The 21,494-nt window shown below is 39.5% G+C and overlaps 1 protein-coding gene across 1 annotated transcript in view; it reads right to left on the bottom strand.

Annotated features, from left to right (window-relative positions):
• Positions 1–21,494, bottom strand: part of LOC137285337 (uncharacterized) — a 231,844-nt gene that overhangs the window by 144,884 nt on the left and 65,466 nt on the right. The window contains exons 16-20 of the mRNA XM_067817702.1: positions 4,858–5,037; positions 2,841–2,957; positions 1,847–2,038; positions 1,167–1,346; positions 551–763 (exon numbers count right to left, since the gene is read on the bottom strand). Of these exons, the coding sequence (XP_067673803.1) occupies positions 551–763; positions 1,167–1,346; positions 1,847–2,038; positions 2,841–2,957; positions 4,858–5,037 (882 nt within the window). The remainder of the gene's footprint in view (positions 1–550; positions 764–1,166; positions 1,347–1,846; positions 2,039–2,840; positions 2,958–4,857; positions 5,038–21,494) is intronic.

Genomic DNA, 21,494 nt, shown 5'->3' with positions numbered 1-21,494 from the left:
AGATATGTGTCGTATACTACCGCAAAACAATTACTATGGTACGAAAAGTATAAAATGAAATATCGGAAGTGACTGAAGCACTGAAGACAGTGACGATACTACACACCATGCTGCCACTTTCCACAACAGACACAAATGTGGTTCTGTATCTCACCTGGGCAGATATGTTAGCAGCCTTGTCAGATGTATATCTTTATCTCATTGTCATACATTATCTCACCTGGACAGATATGTGAGCAGCCTTGTCAGGTGCATATCTTTATCTCACTGTCATACTTTATCTCATCTGGATAGATATGGGAGCCGCCTCGTCATGTAAATACATTTATCTCATTGTCATACATTATCTCACCTGGACAGATATGTGAGTCGCCTTGTCATGTAAATATATTTATCCCTCTGTCATAATTTATCTCACCTCGACGTATGTGGAAGTCGCCTTGTAAGGTGTATGTCTTCGTCTTACTCTCATACTTTATCTCACCTGGACAGATATGTGAGTCGCCTTGTCAGGTAAATATATTTTTCTCACTGTCATGTTTTATCTCACCTGGACAGATTGGGGAGTCGCCTTGTAAGGTGTATGTTTTCGTCTTACTATCGTAAGCACAGTAGAGGGTCTTGTTGAAGGTGGAATTATCCTCCTTCCTGCACTCTATAACAACCTTGCCCTTGAACGCAACAGGAGTTGTCGGGACAATCTGAACAACCCTCTCCTTCTGGTCTTTCGTCCCTTGAGCTGTTTGTGCCGAGCAGGTTGTCGCTGCAATGGTGAAAGGTGGTGGCACAAACAGTATCAATACCGTGAATGTGAGAGCAGTTAGGATGAGAACATTTGTGCAGGTACAATATGTAACACAGACAACCTGAAAAAGATGAATATACAAGTGAAGAAATCAGTTGGTGAGATGAACAAGACAGACTGGCTAGTTACATACGGGTTGTATATCCATAGCATATGACTTAATCCATTGTTACGTCCACCCTGTATAACATGCTGAGCTCGAACATGAATGTTGTCTTCTACTTTAACAGATACGTTTTGCTGTAATATATGGATTTCAGTTTCGCACTTTAAGCTGTTAATTCAATACAGAGTCACAGTGACATCCACCTGTACTTTTAGCCCCCCCCCCCCCCCCCCTCCCCCTCATCCCCTGACTCACCTGTACAGGTTGGATCAGATCCAGACCAGTTTCCAGATGCCTGACATGTCCTCGTCTCATTACCACTCAAGGAGAATCCCAGCTTGCAGCTGTACATGATCTCATCCTCGTAGACGAAGGTCTGCTTCATACTATGTATGACGCCATTGGTGACATCACTAGGACGAGGACAGGTGTTCCCTGAAATACGAATCATGTGGAATAAAACGAACGTTGAGAAAATGAAAACTCCTTCGCGTTAAGTCATAAAAGTTATTGAAATATGAAATAAATAGTAAATATGTTTTGCATCTAAATCTCTCTTTATCTTATGTATCAAGACATTATATTTGATGCTACAACGTTTGCTATCAGACCCGCCATCATTCCAGTTCTTCTGTATCTAGAGGTGACGTACCCTGCCATCACGACACATGACAATGTGTTGCACCTTCCGATTACGTGCAACTTCTACTAGGTGAAAAACAATTCAGGTCTACCTATTTTGACAAACATCACTCCGAGTCTAACCTGACTCAAGTGACCTCACTTTGCTGCTTGGGCAGTACACGCCGTAACATTGTCTTATGTACCTCGCAAACTGAAGTCCATTCCACAACTCTATTGTCTTCAACCCAGCAGTTCTGTCATCACGATAATTTACTTTCATTAGCACTACAGGAGTTACTGAAACTACTCACGGACACATGAGTGGTTCACACGGTACATGTCATGTCTCCGGAGACCCGTCTCCCCTTCCACAATGTACTTAAAGTTGGTCCCATTTTCAAACAGTTTGTATCCGTCCTTGCAGGTGCATGTGTAGGATCCAGCGGGAGAGTTCAGACAGTTGTGTTGGCAGCCGCCGTTACCGTCACTGCACTCGTTGATATCTGTTGATGAACACGTGAAGTAAGTCCAAGTATTCAAAAGCTAATAGCACCTGTAAACACTGCTCATCATGGTTACATTGTTAACTTGAAACACACTGGATCACAAGTATGACCATATGTGTAACTGCTTTCATAAATTCCGGTAAAATACTGGTTTAAGTTCTGTGTGATATTCTACTCTCAGTACCACGGTATCTGTGGTATCACGTCCCAGAGTGATGTAGCATTCATCGTTTCAACAAGTAAAAAGATTGTGATGATCCTTGCTGTGAATTTCTGTTTTAATTTGAGCTGACTTAGTTTGGTTTTACGCCGCCTGTAGCAACATTCCAGCAATATACCGGAATACCAGAAACAGGCTTCCCACATGGTATCCATGTTGAGAATCGAACCCAGGTCCTCAGCTACCCAACCGTGCCAGTATTAATTTGAAACTTTTTCCTTTTGTTTGGATCTATATTTTAATGGTAGTTATTGTATGAATACCCTGACATGGCATGTCGACGGTACCCGAGTTACCGGGGCCTTTAATGGGCCCCAAAGAGGGACCAGGGATGACCATGTATCTTTAGTAAGTGATTAAGTATATTAAAGGTTGTATTTCAGAACTATGCTCCCAAAATATCTTCCTGATTCGATATTAATCAAACCAAAACAAGCCTATCATATCGCTTTCTTCAGCAGTGGGGTGTATGAGCGATGGAGAAATAACACGATGCAAAGAGGAAGATTTCACTGATATACATCACATATTTTGCTGAGTTGGTATTGAAATAACTAAATGCATGTTGTACACAGGCACCTTCACACTTAGTCCATGGTCTGTAGCCCGGTCTGCACACACACTTGTAGGAGCCAACAGTGTTTATACATGTCTGTGTAGCCAGACAAGGGGACTTGGTGACACACTCGTCTTCATCTGCACAGAAAACATCACATTAAGGTAGACCAATTAATTAGACCAATATTGTTGGGAATCTTCTGCAACGTGCGATGGATATCAGTTGAACTTCAACAAGTTAAACGTTAGACGACCCATTATCACCATATTTGTATCTTTTTGGGACTGAAATCCTTGGATGTATGATACGAATAAATAATAGAATAAAGGGTATTGTAATTGGTGAGCAAGAATATATATTAGACCAGTATGCTGATGATACAGAATTATTTTTAATGACTCGGAGGATAGTATATACGCTACGATTAATACTTTCTACAATATGTCAAGGTTAAGAATAAATATAGATAAGACTAAGCCAATCTGGACGGGCGCGAAATCTAGAATGGCAAATAAAAGAATTTGAAGCTTTAGGAATGAAATTTACTTCACACTTATATGATCTCTGGGTTATCAATACAAGAAAAAGACTAGAAGATGCTAATAGATTACAAGCGTCATAGCGAAAAAGAAAACTGACGTTGTTTGGAAAAAATACAGTTATTAAAACATTAGCTCTTTCAAAACTGGTACATATCTTAATACTTTACCTAACCCACCAGATGAATTTATTACTTCCCTTGAAAGAATATTTTTCAGATTTATCTGAGATAATAAAATTGACAAAATCGAACGGAGCATTTTGAACAAATATTATGAAGAAGGGGCGTTACGCATGATTGATATCAAAACCTTTGCTAATGCCATGAAACTCTCCACGGTGAGACTATATATAAAAACCAATCTCAACCAATATGGCTCAATCATAACTTTAAAAACCCAAACCACTTCATCAGACACTGGGCCAACTAAGGAATCTTACCTATTAGAGACTTGTATGATGAACAAGGTCTGGTTTCCTATGAGGCTTTGAGAAATACATATGGGATAAGGTGTATATATCTACATCTTGAATATATTCTATATGTTGTACTTGAATCATGGGAAAAGACCTTAAAAAGCTACAGATACATGTATACCAATGACCTCAGTATAAACTCTCTACTAAGGGATTTCATGACTTCAGCTAATGGTTCAGAAAAGTTTTATGATAAATTGCTATATATAAATTGGTGTTTTACCACATAGTTGCCATAAATGGGAAAGTATATTCAAAGGTACTGAGTTTGAATGGTTCTTGACCTTTAATCTATGTCGGAAAATGCAAAATTATGATGTTACACTTTTAGATTTTTAATATGATTTTTTGCATGGAATTATTTATACCAATAGAGAACTTTTCAAGTTGAAACTGGTTGATAATTTTAAATGAACGTTCTGTTATGAAGCGGACGAAAACATTTGTCATATATTTTGGGAATGTGAGGAAACTTCAAATTCTGATTAATCAAAGCATACAGGAACTACAGTTGACAAAATTTCACGTTCGGTTTGGCACTCTCAATGTTAACCCACTACCTTATCACACGATACTTTCTGCTAAAAACATCTATATATGCACTCTGAAAAACATATTACCCAACTTAGAAAACCTTAAAAAGATTTCAAAAGACGTTTTCAGGGTAGAAAAATCTCCTCTATTCCTACTATTTGATTTAGAATGACCAATGTTAACCGCTGAACTACCATGTGCAATATACCTACATATATATTTATTGTTTCAGAATTGTATACTCACATTTTATTACATGCATCAATATCCTCGAACCTTGTATTGGTGGGAAACAAAAATAAAATTAAAAAATGTTAAACGTTACAGGTGCATGACCCAACCTGACCAAAAATCTGATTCTTCTCAGTTCCATAAAGCCACTGCACAGATTACCCACACAGGTTCTGACACCCCACAGGTGTACATCTGTAGACCATGATCCTGGCCCTAGAATGTAGCTGATTTAACGGAATTCACTATACATACCCACACAGGAGACTTCCTCAAATGTGCCATCCGCTTTACACGTAAGGACGGCGGTTGTTTTGTTTGTTGTGGAGGCCCAATAGCCAGTCTGACATGTCAGTGTTACCTTGTCCTCGAACTCAGCTGGCTTGGCCACGTTCAGTGAGCCAATTGGAATTTTGGGAAGAGCACATTTTTTCTCTGGGAAATAGACATAAAATATACATTTTGTATTTATATCAATCAGCGGATTGGTAGCACACATGTGCACTTGTTGGGGTTTAAAAGTATATTTCAATGGTATTTATTGACACAGTTTCAATATAACTGCGTTTTCATTTGGTAAGCTCCAATTGGTGTCGAAGATTGCCTGACACGTGACAATGTGTGTTTTTTCATCGATGTCAAAGGTAATAATTCGGCGAACCTACTGATACATGAAAAAATAAACAGATCTCACAGGAGACTGTATTTATAGCCGCATCTAGTGGCAGCAAATGATTGAAGAGCTTGTAACAAGTCGAGAGATGCCAGCCGCCGTATGCAGGATTTACAGTAGAGTTACCGCCCTTGTATCCATGAACATACCTGCTTTGTTCGCTTGAGATGTTTCGGCATAGAGTAGTTTCACGACAACGGGCTATACCAAAACATAAGCAAGACTAGGCTGATTTGAATAATTTCCAAATGAACTGTTTCCTATATCATACCAGGCGCAGCATGTCGAGTCGGAAAGTTCCGTTTGGAAACAGTGAAATAATGTTGTACTGATCAAGTGTGGTAACGTACTGTTTGATCATGGGTTGTAGGATGGGATGACGAAGAGCCACATACATTCGTGGATAATACTCTGGACGGAGAAGAAGAAAACAGCATCCCGTTGTGATGACGTACTGTGCGGACAATATCTGTTGATACCGATAAAACTTAAACTACACGAACGTGTGCTTGTCTGTCAACACAGTCAGTGACAACAGAAATGGTACAGGTATTGTCTGCATTTACTATCATAACTGAGGCAGTGTTGATATGGGCGAACTGTCTAAGGTGCTGCGTCACTGAGCAAAAGGTGCCTGGAATCTTCACTACTGGTAACTGAGTGCGAAACCCTTGGTGTTACATTTCTTGCAGGGCTGCCATAGTACACAACCATGTGTGTTTAAAAACAACACTCATCTGACTAGCGGTACCCAGATGGTGGACACACGAACACGTGTAGACACATAGATACGGGTGGACAAAATACTGTCACTGTGGCCCCAGTTCACCCAGCTGTGCATGCAGAATTGAGTTGGTTATACAATAACGTCAGAAAAAAAGATATCCATTGATCAAGGGAACACACCAGCGCCATGAGTATGAACAAGCTGCAAAGGTATGTGTGCTTAATAAATACTGGATGTCTCGCTATGATTAATGTGGAGGCTCTTCACGATAGATCTTGTTGTGTACTTTTGCACATATTTTATTTAACGCATTGATCGTCTGTTGATGCTTGCCAAGACTCATGGTGAAAGCAGGGAATTACACGGCTATTTTAAACGTGCCAAGGTTACTGGACACAATCTCAAATAGATTTTGTTGACGGCGATGTACTGCTGGACGGTGCAATAATGGAAGTAAATCATTTGAAGTCCTTCACCGTGTCTGCCCAGAGTCTGTTGTTTGTGGAGAAGCTTTTCTGATAAACCGTTGCATCCTGTGTACATGGATTGTGTGGAACAGAAGAGTAATCCAACCGACCCCTTCCTCCGATGAAATTGGATGGTTGTAAATGTAAAACTCTTTCTTTTTGCTGCTCAGAACCAGCCACTTCCTACCCGAAATCGCCTAAGGAAATGTTCACATGCAATGTCAGCTGTGTACTAAATGTACAGAGGCTATCCAACACTGTCAGTGGATGATAAGCGCTTCATTGAGCATGTTATGCAAAATTAGTTTTCGAGTTACATAATGATTGCAATTCATCAATCGGCTTTTGAGACAAACGGACTATAGGTATAGCTATTGATACGACATGTATATACTTTCTGTAAATACTGGGTACTGAGGGTGGCATGTTCTCTCTGAATACTTTCAGAAACAAGGACGGGATTTACTTACAATACTGTCACAAGAGGAGATGTGTTTAAATAGTCAATACGTGCTGTTACAACTGGAGATGCATTTAAATACTCTGTACGTACTGTCACAAGTGGAACTGTGTTTAAATACTCTGTACGAACTGTCACAAGTGGAACTGTGTTTAAATACTCTGTACGTACGGTCACAAGTGGAACTGTGTTTAAACACTCTGTACGTACGGTCACAAGTGGAACTGTGTTTAAATACTGTGCACGTACGGTCTCAAGTGGAACTGTGTTTAAATACTCTCTACGTACTGTCACAAGTGGAACTGTGTTTAAATACTCTGTACGTACTGTCACAAGTGGAACTGTGTTTAAATACTCAGTACATACTGTCACAAGTGGAACTGTGTGTAAATACTGTGCACGTACGGTCTCAAGTGGAACTGTGTTTAAATACTCTGTACGTACTGTCACAAGTGGAACTGTGTTTAAATACTATGTACGTACTGTCACAAGTGGAACTGTGTTTAAATACTCTGTACATACTGTCACAAGTGGAACTGTGTTTAAATACTGTGCACGTACGGTCATAAGTGGAACTGTGTTTAAATACTCTGTACGTACTGTCACAAGTGGAGATGAATTTAAATACGTTGTACGTACTGTCACAAGTGGAACTGTGTTTAAATACTCTGTACGTACTGTCACAAGTGGAACTGTGTTTAGATACTCTGCACGCACGGTCACAAGTGGAACTGTGTTTAAATACTCTATACGTACTGTCTCAAGTGGAACTCTGTTTACATACTGTGTACGTACGGTGACAAGTGGAACTGTGATTAAATGCTCTGTACGCACTGTCACAAGTGGAACTGTGTTTAAATACTGTGTACGTACTGTCACAAGTGGAACTGTGTTTAAATACTCTGTCCGTACGGTCACAAGTGCAACTGTGTTTAAATACTCTGTACGTACTGTCACAAGTGGAGATGACTTTAAATACGTTGTACGTACTGTCACAAGTGGAACTGTGTTTAAATACTCTGTACGTACTGTCACAAGTGGAACTGTGTTTAAATACTCTGTACGTACGGTCACAAGTGCAACTGTGTTTAAATACTCTGTACGTACTGTCACAAGTGGAGATGAATTTAAATACGTTGTACGTACGGTCACAAGTGGAACTGTGTTTAAATACTCTGTACGTACTATTACAAGTGGAGCTGTGTTTAAATACTCTGTACGTACTGTCACAAGTGCAACTGTGTTTAAATACTCTGTACGTACTGTCACAAGTGGAACTGTGTTTAAATACTCTGTACGTACTGTCACAAGTGGAACTGTGTTTAGATACTCTGCACGCACGGTCACAAGTGCAACTGTGTTTAAATACTCTATACGTACTGTCTCAAGTGGAACTGTGTTTACATACTGTGTACGTACGGTCACAAGTGGAACTGTGATTAAATACTCTGTACGTACTGTCACAAGTGGAACTGTGTTTAAATACTGTGTACGTACTGTCACAAGTGGAACTGTGTTTAAATACTCTGTCCGTACGGTCACAAGTGCAACTGTGTTTAAATACTCTGTACGTACTGTCACAAGTGGAGATAAATTTAAATACGTTGTACGTACTGTCACAAGTGGAACTGTGTTTAAATACTCTGTACGTACTGTCACAAGTGGAACTGTGTTTAAATACTCTGTACGTACTGTCACAAGTGGAACTGTGTTTAAATACTCTACGTACGGTCACAAGTGCAACAGTATTTAAATACTCTGTACGTACTGACACAAGTGGAGATGAATTTAAATACGTTGTACGTACGGTCACAAGTGGAACTGTGATTAAATACTCTGTACGTACTGTCACAAGTGGAACTGTGTTTAAATACTCTATACGTACTGTCACAAGTGGAACTGTGTTTAAATACTCTATCCGTACGGTCACAAGTGCAACTGTGTTTAAATACTCTGTACGTACTGTCACAAGTGGAACTGTGTTTAAATACTCTGTACGTACTGTCACAAGTGGAACTGTGTTTAGATACTCTGCACGCACGGTCACAAGTGCAACTGTGTTTAAATACTCTATACGTACTGTCTCAAGTGGAACTGTGTTTACATACTGTGTACGTACGGTCACAAGTGGAACTGTGATTAAATACTCTGTACGTACTGTCACAAGTGGAACTGTGTTTAAATACTGTGTACGTACTGTCACAAGTGGAACTGTGTTTAAATACTCTGTCCGTACGGTCACAAGTGCAACTGTGTTTAAATACTCTGTACGTACTGTCACAAGTGGAGATAAATTTAAATACGTTGTACGTACTGTCACAAGTGGAACTGTGTTTAAATACTCTGTACGTACTGTCACAAGTGGAACTGTGTTTAAATACTCTGTACGTACTGTCACAAGTGGAACTGTGTTTAAATACTCGGTACGTGCGGTCACAAGTGCAACTGTGTTTAAATACTCTGTACGTACTGTCACAAGTGGAGATGAATTTAAATACGTTGTACGTACGGTCACAAGTGGAACTGTGATTAAATACTCTGTACGTACTGTCACAAGTGGAACTGTGTTTAAATACTCTGTACGTACTGTCACAAGTGGAACTGTGTTTAAATACTCTGTACGTACTGTCACAAGTGGAGATGAATTTAAATACGTTGTACGTACTGTCACAAGTGGAACTGTGTTTAAATACTCTGTACGTACTGTCACAAGTGGAACTGTGTTTAAATACTCTGTACGTACGGTCACAAGTGCAACTGTGTTTAAATACTCTGTACGTACTGTCACAAGTGGAGATGAATTTAAATACGTTGTACGTACGGTCACAAGTGGAACTGTGTTTAAATACTCTGTACGTACTGTCACAAGTGGAACTGTGTTTAGATACTCTGCACGCAAGGTCACAAGTGGAACTGTGTTTAAATACTCTACACGTACTGTCTCAAGTGGAACTGTGTTTACATACTGTGTCCGTACGGTCACAAGTGGAACTGTGATTAAATACTCTGTACGTACTGTCTCAAGTGGAATTGTGTTTAAATACTGTGCACGTACGGTCACAAGTGCAACTGTGTTTAAATACTCTGTACGTACTATTACAAGTGGAACTGTGTTTAAATACTCTGTACGTACTGTCTCAAGTGGAACTGTGTTTACATACTGTGTACGTACGGTCACAAGTGGAACTGTGATTAAATACTCTGTACGTACTGTCACAAGTGGAACTGTGTTTAAATACTCTGTACGTACTGTCACAAGTGGAACTGTGTTTAAATACTCTCTACGTACTGTCACAAGTGGAACTGTGTTTAAATACTCTGTACGTACTGTCACAAGTGGAACTGTGTTTAAATACTCTGTCCGTACGGTCACAAGTGCAACTGTGTTTAAATACTCTGTACGTACTGTCACAAGTGGAGATAAATTTAAATACGTTGTACGTACTGTCACAAGTGGAACTGTGTTTAAATACTCTGTACGTACTGTCACAAGTGGAACTGTGTTTAAATACTCTGTACGTACTGTCACAAGTGGAACTGTGTTTAAATACTCTACGTACGGTCACAAGTGCAACAGTGTTTAAATACTCTGTACGTACTGTCACAAGTGGAGATGAATTTAAATACGTTGTACGTACGGTCACAAGTGGAACTGTGATTAAATACTCTGTACGTACTGTCACAAGTGGAACTGTGTTTAAATACTCTGTACGTACTGTCACAAGTGGAACTGTGTTTAAATACTCTATCCGTACGGTCACAAGTGCAACTGTGTTTAAATACTCTGCACGTACTGTCACAAGTGGAGATGAATCTAAATACGTTGTACGTACTGTCACAAGTGGAACTGTGTTTAAATACTCTGTACGTACTGTCACAAGTGGAACTGTGTTTAAATACTCTGTACGTACTGTCACAAGTGGAACTGTGTTTAAATACTCTGTACGTGCGGTCACAAGTGCAACTGTGTTTAAATACTCTGTACGTACTGTCACAAGTGGAGATGAATTTAAATACGTTGTACGTACGGTCACAAGTGGAACTGTGATTAAATACTCTGTACGTACTGTCACAAGTGGAACTGTGTTTAAATACTCTGTACGTACTGTCACAAGTGGAACTGTGTTTAAATACTCTGTACGTACTGTCACAAGTGGAGATGAATTTAAATACGTTGTACGTACTGTCACAAGTGGAACTGTGTTTAAATACTCTGTACGTACTGTCACAAGTGGAACTGTGTTTAAATACTCTGTACGTACGGTCACAAGTGCAACTGTGTTTAAATACTCTGTACGTACTGTCACAAGTGGAGATGAATTTAAATACGTTGTACGTACTGTCACAAGTGGAACTGTGTTTAAATACTCTGTACGTACTGTCACAAGTGGAACTGTGTTTAGATACTCTGCACGCAAGGTCACAAGTGGAACTGTGTTTAAATACTCTACACGTACTGTCTCAAGTGGAACTGTGTTTACATACTGTGTCCGTACGGTCACAAGTGGAACTGTGATTAAATACTCTGTACGTACTGTCTCAAGTGGAATTGTGTTTAAATACTGTGCACGTACGGTCACAAGTGCAACTGTGTTTAAATACTCTGTACGTACTATTACAAGTGGAACTGTGTTTAAATACTCTGTACGTACTGTCATAAGTGCAACTGTGTTTAAATACTGTGTACGTACTGTCACAAGTGGAACTGTGTTTAAATACTCTGTACGTACTGTCACAAGTGGAACTGTGTTTAGATACTCAGCACGCACGGTCACAAGTGGAACTGTCTTTAAATACTCTATACGTACTGTCTCAAGTGGAACTGTGTTTACATACTGTGTACGTACGGTCACAAGTGGAACTGTGTTTAAATACTCTGTACGTACTGTCACAAGTGGAACTGTGTTTAAATACTCTGTCCGTACGGTCACAAGTGAAACTGTGTTTAAATACTCTGTACGTACTGTTATCAGTGGAGATGAATTTAAATACGTTGTACGTACTGTCACAAGTGGAACTGTGTTTAAATACTCTGTACGTACTGTCACAAGTGGAACTGTGTTTAAATACTCTGTACGTACGGTCACAAGTGCAACTGTGTTTAAATACTCTGTACGTACTGTCACAAGTGGAGATGAATTTAAATACGTTGTACGTACTGTCACAAGTGCAACTGTGTTTAAATACTCTGTACGTACTGTCACAAGTGGAACTGTGTTTAGATACTCTGCACGTACGGTCACAAGTGGAACTGTGTTTAAATACTCTGTACATACTATTACAAGTGGAAATGTGTTTAAATACTCTGTACGTACTGTCACAAGTGCAACTGTGTTTAAATACTGTGTACGTACTGTCACAAGTGGAACTGTGTTTAAATACTCTGTACGTACTGTCACAAGTGGAACTGTTTTTAGATACTCTACGTACGGTCACAAGTGCAACAGTGTTTAAATACTCTGTACGTACTGTCACAAGTGGAGATGAATTTAAATACGTTGTACGTACGGTCACAAGTGGAACTGTGATTAAATACTCTGTACGTACTGTCACAAGTGGAACTGTGTTTAAATACTCTGTACGTACTGTCACAAGTGGAACTGTGTTTAAATACTCTATCCGTACGGTCACAAGTGGAACTGTGTTTAAATACTCTGTACGTACTGTCACAAGTGGAGATGAATTTAAATACGTTGTACGTACTGTCACAAGTGGAACTGTGTTTAAATACTCTGTACGTACTGTCACAAGTGGAACTGTGTTTAAATACTCTGTACGTACTGTCACAAGTGGAACTGTCTTTAAATACTCTGTACGTGCGGTCACAAGTGCAACTGTGTTTAAATACTCTGTACGTACTGTCACAAGTGGAGATGAATTTAAATACGTTGTACGTACGGTCACAAGTGGAACTGTGATTAAATACTCTGTACGTACTGTCACAAGTGGAACTGTGTTTAAATACTCTGTACGTACTGTTACAAGTGGAGATGAATTTAAATACGTTGTACGTACTGTCACAAGTGGAACTGTGTTTAAATACTCTGTACGTACTGTCACAAGTGGAACTGTGTTTAAATACTCTGTACGTACGGTCACAAGTGGAACTGTGTTTAAATACTCTGTACGTACTATTACAAGTGAAACTGTGTTTAAATACTCTGTACGTACTGTCACAAGTGGAACTGTGTTTAAATACTCTGTACGTACGGTCACAAGTGCAACTGTGTTTAAATACTCTGTACGTACTGTCACAAGTGGAGATGAATTTAAATACGTTGTACGTACTGTCACAAGTGCAACTGTGTTTAAATACTCTGTACGTACTGTCACAAGTGGAACTGTGTTTAGATACTCTGCACGTACGGTCACAAGTGGAACTGTGTTTAAATACTCTGTACATACTATTACAAGTGGAAATGTGTTTAAATACTCTGTACGTACTGTCACAAGTGCAACTGTGTTTAAATACTGTGTACGTACTGTCACAAGTGGAACTGTGTTTAAATACTCTGTACGTACTGTCACAAGTGGAACTGTTTTTAGATACTCTACGTACGGTCACAAGTGCAACAGTGTTTAAATACTCTGTACGTACTGTCACAAGTGGAGATGAATTTAAATACGTTGTACGTACGGTCACAAGTGGAACTGTGATTAAATACTCTGTACGTACTGTCACAAGTGGAACTGTGTTTAAATACTCTGTACGTACTGTCACAAGTGGAACTGTGTTTAAATACTCTATCCGTACGGTCACAAGTGCAACTGTGTTTAAATACTCTGTACGTACTGTCACAAGTGGAGATGAATTTAAATACGTTGTACGTACTGTCACAAGTGGAACTGTGTTTAAATACTCTGTACGTACTGTCACAAGTGGAACTGTGTTTAAATACTCTGTACGTACTGTCACAAGTGGAACTGTGTTTAAATACTCTGTACGTGCGGTCACAAGTGCAACTGTGTTTAAATACTCTGTACGTACTGTCACAAGTGGAGATGAATTTAAATACGTTGTACGTACGGTCACAAGTGGAACTGTGATTAAATACTCTGTACGTACTGTCACAAGTGGAACTGTGTTTAAATACTCTGTACGTACTGTCACAAGTGGAACTGTGTTTAAATACTCTGTACGTACGGTCACAAGTGCAACTGTGTTTAAATACTCTGTACGTACTGTCACAAGTGGAGATGAATTTAAATACGTTGTACGTACGGTCACAAGTGGAACTGTGTTTAAATACTCTGTACGTACTGTCACAAGTGGAACTGTGTTTAGATACTCTGCACGCAAGGTCACAAGTGGAACTGTGTTTAAATACTCTACACGTACTGTCTCAAGTGGAACTGTGTTTACATACTGTGTCCGTACGGTCACAAGTGGAACTGTGATTAAATACTCTGTACGTACTGTCTCAAGTGGAATTGTGTTTAAATACTGTGCACGTACGGTCACAAGTGCAACTGTGTTTAAATACTCTGTACGTACTATTACAAGTGGAACTGTGTTTAAATACTCTGTACGTACTGTCACAAGTGCAACTGTGTTTAAATACTGTGTACGTACTGTCACAAGTGGAACTGTGTTTAAATACTCTGTACGTACTGTCACAAGTGGAACTGTGTTTAGATACTCTGCACGCACGGTCACAAGTGGAACTGTCTTTAAATACTCTATACGTACTGTCTCAAGTGGAACTGTGTTTACATACTGTGTACGTACGGTCACAAGTGGAACTGTGATTAAATACTCTGTACGTACTGTCACAAGTGGAACTGTGTTTAAATACTCTGTACGTACTGTCACAAGTGGAACTGTGTTTAAATACTCTGTCCGTACGGTCACAAGTGAAACTGTGTTTAAATACTCTGTACGTACTGTTTCAAGTCGAGATGAATTTAAATACGTTGTACGTACTGTCACAAGTGGAACTGTGTTTAAATACTCTGTACGTACTGTCACAAGTGGAACTGTGTTTAAATACTCTGTACGTACGGTCACAAGTGCAACTGTGTTTAAATACTCTGTACGTACTGTCACAAGTGGAGATGAATTTAAATACGTTGCACGTACGGTCACAAGTGGAACTGTGTTTAAATACTCTGTACGTACTATTACAAGTGGAACTGTGTTTAAATACTCTGTACGTACTGTCACAAGTGGAACTGTGTTTAAATACTCTGTACGTACGGTCACAAGTGCAACTGTGTTTAAATACTCTGTACGTACTATTACAAGTGGAAATGTGTTTAAATACTCTGTACGTACTGTCACAAGTGCAACTGTGTTTAAATACTGTGTACGTACTGTCACAAGTGGAACTGTGTTTAAATACTCTGTACGTACTGTCACAAGTGGAACTGTTTTTAGATACTCTGCACGCACGGTCACAAGTGGAACTGTCTTTAAACACTCTATACGTACTGTCTCAAGTGGAACTGTGTTTACATACTGTGTACGTACGGTCACAAGTGGAACTGTGTTTAAATACTCTGTACGTACTATTACAAGTGGAACTGTGTTTAAATACTCTGTACGTACTGTCAAAAGTGCAACTGTGTTTAAATACTGTGTACGTACTATCACAAGTGGAACTGTGTTTAAATACTCTGTACGTACTGTCACAAGTGGAACTGTGTCTAGATACTCTGCACGCACGGTCACAAGTGGAACTGTGTTTAAATACTCTGTACGTACTGTCTCAAGTGGAACTGTGTTTACATACTGTGTACGTACGGTCACAAGTGGAACTGTGATTAAATACTCTGTACGTACTGTCACAAGTGGAACTGTGTTTATATACTGTGTACGTACTGTCACAAGTGGAACTGTGTTTAAATACTCTGTCCGTACGGTCACAAGTGGAACTGTGTTTAAATACTCTGTTCGTACTGTCACAAGTGGAACTGTGTTTAAATACTCTGTACGTACTGTCACAAGTGCAACTGTGTTTAAATACTCTGTACGTACTGTCACAAGTGGAGATGAATTTAAATACGTTGTACGTACTGTCACAAGTGGAACTGTGTTTAAATACTCTGTACGTACTGTCACAAGTGGAACTGTGTTTAAATACTCTGTCCGTACGGTCACAAGTGCAACTGTGTTTAAATACTCTGTACGTACTGTCACAAGTGGAGATGAATTTAAATACGTTGTACGTACTGTCACAAGTGGAACTGTGTTTAAATACTCTGTACGTACTGTCACAAGTGCAACTGTGTTTAAATACTCTGTACGTACGGTCACAAGTGGAACTGTGTTTAAATACTCTGTACGTACTGTCACAAGTGGAGATGAATTTAAATACGTTGTACGTACTGTCACAAGTGGAACTGTGTTTAAATACTCTGTACGTACTGTCACAAGTGGAACTGTGTTTAGATACTCTGCACGTACAGTCACAAGTGGAACTGTGTTTAAATACTCTGTACGTACTATTACAAGTGGAACTGTGTTTAAATACTCTGTACGTACTGTCACAAATGCAACTGTGTTTAAATACTGTGCACGTACTGTCACAAGTGGAACTCTGTTTAAATACTCTGTACGCACTGTCACAAGTGGAACTGTATTTAGATACTCTGCACGCACGGTCTCAAGTGGAACTGTGTTTAAACACTCTATACGTACTGTCTCAAGTGGAACTGTGTTTACATACTGTGTACGTACGGTCACAAGTGGAACTGTGATTAAATACTCTGTACGTACTGTCACAAGTGGAACTGTGTTTAAATACTCTTTACGTACTGTCACAAGTGGAACTGTGTTTAAATACTCTGTACGTACTGTCACAAGTGCAACTGTGTTTAAATACTCTGTCCCCACGGTCACAAGTGGAGATGACTTTAAATACGTTGTACGTACTGTCACAAGTGGAACTGTGTTTAAATACTCTGTACGTACTGTCACAAGTGGAACTGTGTTTAAATACTCTGTACGTGCGGTCACAAGTGCAACTGTGTTTAGATACTCTGCACGTACGGTCACAAGTGGAACTGTGTTTAAATACTCTGTACGTACTGTCACAAGTGGAACTGTGTTTAAATACTGTGCACGTACGGTCACAAGTGAAACTGTGTTTAAATACTCTGTACGTACTGTCACAAGTGGAACTGTGTTTAGATACTCTGCACGTACGGTCACAAGTGGAACTGTGTTTAAATACTCTGTACATACTGTCACAAGTGGAACTGTGTTTAAATACTCTGTACGTATGGTCACAAGTGGAACTGTGTTTAAATACTCTGTACGTACTATTACAAGTGGAACTGTGTTTAGATACTCTGCACGCACGGTCACAAGTGGAACTGTGTTTAAATACTCTATACGTACAGTCTCAAGTGGAACTGTGTTTACATACTGTGTACGTACAGTCACAAGTAGAACTGTGATTAAATACTCTGTACGTACTGTCACAAGTGGAACTGTTTTTAAATACTCTGTACGTACTGTCACAAGTGGAACTGTGTTTAAATACTCTGTACGTACTGTCACAAGTGGAACTGTGTTTAGATACTCTGCACGCACGGTCACAAGTGGAACTGTGTTTAAATATTCTATACGTACTGTCTCAAGTAGAACTGTGTTTACATACTGTGTACGTACGGTCACAAGTGGAACTGTGATTAAATACTCTGTACGTACTGTCACAAGTGGAACTGTGTTTAAATACTCTGTACGTACTGTCACAAGTGGAACTGTGTTTAAATACTCTGTACGTACGGTCACAAGTGCAACTGTGTTTAAATACTCTGTACGTACTGTCACAAGTGGAGATGAATTTAAATACGTTGTACGTACGGTCACAAGTGGAACTGTGTTTAAATACTCTGTACGTACTGTCACAAGTGCAACTGTGTTTAAATACTGTGTACGTACTGTCACAAGTGGAACTGTGTTTAAACACTCTGTACGTACTGTCACAAGTGGAACTGTGTTTAGATACTCTGCACGCACGGTCACAAGTGGAACTGTGTTTAAATACTCTATACGTACAGTCTCAAGTGGAACTGTGTTTACATACTGTGTACGTACAGTCACAAGTACAACTGTGATTAAATACTCTGTACGTACTGTCACAAGTGGAACTGTGTTTAAATACTCTGTACGTACTGTCACAAGTGGAACTGTGTTTAAATACTCTGTATGTACTGTCACAAGTGGAACTGTGTTTACATACTCTGCACGCACGGTCACAAGTGGAACTGTGTTTAAATATTCTATACGTACTGTCTCAAGTAGAACTGTGTTTACATACTGTGTACGTACGGTCACAAGTGGAATTGTGATTAAATACTCTGTACGTACTGTCACAAGTGGAACTGTGTTTAAATACTCTATACGTACTGTCACAAGTGGAACTGTGTTTAAATACTCTGTCCGTAGGGTCACAAGTGCAACTGTGTTTAAATACTCTGTACGTACTGTCACAAGTGGAGATGAATTTAAATACGTTGTACGTACTGTCACAAGTGGAACTGTGTTTAAATACTCTGTACGTACTGTCACAAGTGGAACTGTGTTTAAATACTCTGTACGTACGGTCACAAGTGCAACTGTGTTTAAATACTCTGTACGTACTGTCACAAGTGGAGATGAATTTAAATACGTTGTACGTGCGGTCACAAGTGGAACTGTGTTTAAATGCTCTGTACGTACTGTCACAAGTGCAACTGTGTTTAAATACTGTGTACGTACTGTCACAAGTGCAACTGTGTTTAAATACTCTGTACGTACTGTCACAAGTGGAACTGTGTTTAGATACTCTGCACGCACGGTCACAAGTGGAACTGTGTTTAAATACTCTATACGTACAGTCTCAAGTGGAACTGTGTTTACATACTGTGTACGTATGGTCACAAGTGGAACTCTGATTAAATACTCTGCACGCACTGTCACAAGTGGAACTGTGTTTAAATACTCTGTACGTACTGTCACAAGTGGAACTGTGTTTAAATACTCTGTACGTACTGTCACAAGTGGAACTCTGTTTAGATACTCTGCACGCACGGTCACAAGTGGAACTGTGTTTAAATATTCTATACGTACTGTCTCAAGTAGAACTGTGTTTACATACTGTGTACGTACGGTCACAAGTGGAACTGTGATTAAATACTCTGTACGTACTGTCACAAGTGGAACTGTGTTTAAATACTCTGTCCGTACGGTCACAAGAGCAACTGTGTTTAAATACTCTGTACGTACTGTCACAAGTGGAGATGAATTTAAATACGTTGTACGTACTGTCACAAGTGGAACTGTGTTTAAATACTCTGTACGTACTGTCACAAGTGGAACTGTGTTTAAATACTCTGTACGTACGGTCACAAGTGCAACTGTGTTTAAATACTCTGTACGTACTGTCACAAGTGGAGATGAATTTAAATACGTTGTACGTGCGGTCACAAGTGGAACTGTGTTTAAATACTCTGTACGTACTGTCACAAGTGGAACTGTGTTTAAATACTGTGTACGTACTGTCACAAGTGGAACTGTGTTTAAATACTCTGTACGTACTGTCACAAGTGGAACTGTGTTTAGATACTCTGCACGCACGGTCACAAGTGGAACTGTGTTTAAATACTCTATACGTACAGTCTCAAGTGGAACTGTGTTTACATACTGTGTACGCACGGTCAGAAGTGGAACTGTGATTAAATACTCTGTACGTACTGTCACAAGTGGAACTGTGTTTAAATACTGTGTACGTACTGTCACAAGTGGAACTGTGTTTAAACACTCTGTACGTACTGTCACAAGTGGAACTCTGTTTAGATACTCTGCACGCACGGTCACAAGTGGAACTGTGTTTAAATATTCTATACGTACTGTCTCAAGTAGAACTGTGTTTACATACTGTGTACGTACGGTCACAAGTGGAACTGTGATTAAATACTCTGTACGTACTGTCACAAGTGGAACTGTGTTTAAATACTCTGTGCGTACGGTCACAAGAGCAACTGTGTTTAAATACTCTGTACGTACTGTCACAAGTGGAGATGAATTTAAATACGTTGTACGTACTGTCACAAGTGGAACTGTGTTTAAATACTCTGTACGTACTGTCACAAGTGGAACTGTGTTTAAATACTCTGTACGTACGGTCACAAGTGCAACTGTGTTTAAATACTCTGTACGTACTGTCACAAGTGGAGATGAATTTAAATACGTTGTACGTGCGGTCACAAGTGGAACTGTGTTTAAATACTCTGTACGTACTGTCACAAGTGCAACTGTGTTTAAATACTGTGTACGTACTGTCACAAGTGGAACTGTGTTTAAATACTCTGTACGTACTGTCACAAGTGCAACTGTGTTTAGATACTCTGCACGCACGGTCACAAGTGGAACTGTGTTTAAATACTCTATACGTACAGTCTCAAGTGGAACTGTGTTTACATACTGTGTACGCACGGTCAGAAGTGGAACTGTGATTAAATACTCTGTACGTACTGTCACAAGTGGAACTGTGTTTAAATACTGTGTACGTACTGTCACAAGTGGAACTGTGTTTAAATACTCTGTACGTACTGTCACAAGTGGAACTCTGTTTAGATACCCTGCACGCACGGTCACAAGTGGAACTGTGTTTAAATATTCTATACGTACTGTCTCAAGTAGAACTGTGTTTACATACTGTGTACGTACGGTCACAAGTGGAACTGTGATTAAATACTCTGTACGTACTGTCACAAGTGGAACTGTGTTTAAATACTCTGTACGTACTGTCACAAGTGGAACTGTGTTTAAATACTCTGTCCGTAGGGTCACAAGTGCAACTGTGTTTAAATACTCTGTACGTACTGTCACAAGTGGAGATGAATTTAAATACGTTGTACGTACTGTCACAAGTGGAACTGTGTTTAAATACTCTGTACGTACTGTCACAAGTGGAACTGTGTTTAAATACTCTGTACGTACGGTCACAAGTGGAACTGTGTTTAAATACTCTGTACGTACTGTCACAAGTGGAGATGAATTTAAATACGTTGTACGTGCGGTCACAAGTGGAACTGTGTTTAAATACTCTGTACGTACTGTCACAAGTGCAACTGTGTTTAAATACTGTGTACGTACTGTCACAAGTGAAACTGTGTTTAAATACTCTGTACGTACTGTCACAAGTGGAACTGTGTTTAGATACTCTGCACGCACGGTCACAAGTGGAACTGTGTCTAAATACTCTGTACGTACTGTCTCAAGTGGAACTGTGTTTACATACTGTGTACGTACTGTCACAAGTGGAACTGTGATTAAATACTCTGTACATACTGTCACAAGTGGAACTGTGTTTAAATACTCTGTACGTACTGTCACAAGTGGAACTGTGTTTAAATACTCTGTCCGTACGGTCACAAGTGCAACTGTGTTTAAATACTCTGTACGTACTGTCACAAGTGGAGATGAATTTAAATACGTTGTACGTACTGTCACAAGTGGAACTGTGTTTAAATACTCTGTACGTACTGTCACAAGTGGAACTGTGTTTAAATATTCTGTGCGTACTGTCACAAGTGGAACTGTGTTTAAATACTCTGTACGTACGGTCACAAGTG

The sequence above is a fragment of the Haliotis asinina genome, chromosome 5 (assembly GCF_037392515.1).
Source record: "Haliotis asinina isolate JCU_RB_2024 chromosome 5, JCU_Hal_asi_v2, whole genome shotgun sequence".
Lineage (NCBI taxonomy): Eukaryota > Metazoa > Mollusca > Gastropoda > Lepetellida > Haliotidae > Haliotis > Haliotis asinina.
The sequence above is the reverse complement of the archived record's forward strand: the minus strand, read 5'-3'. Positions and strand labels throughout refer to the sequence as shown.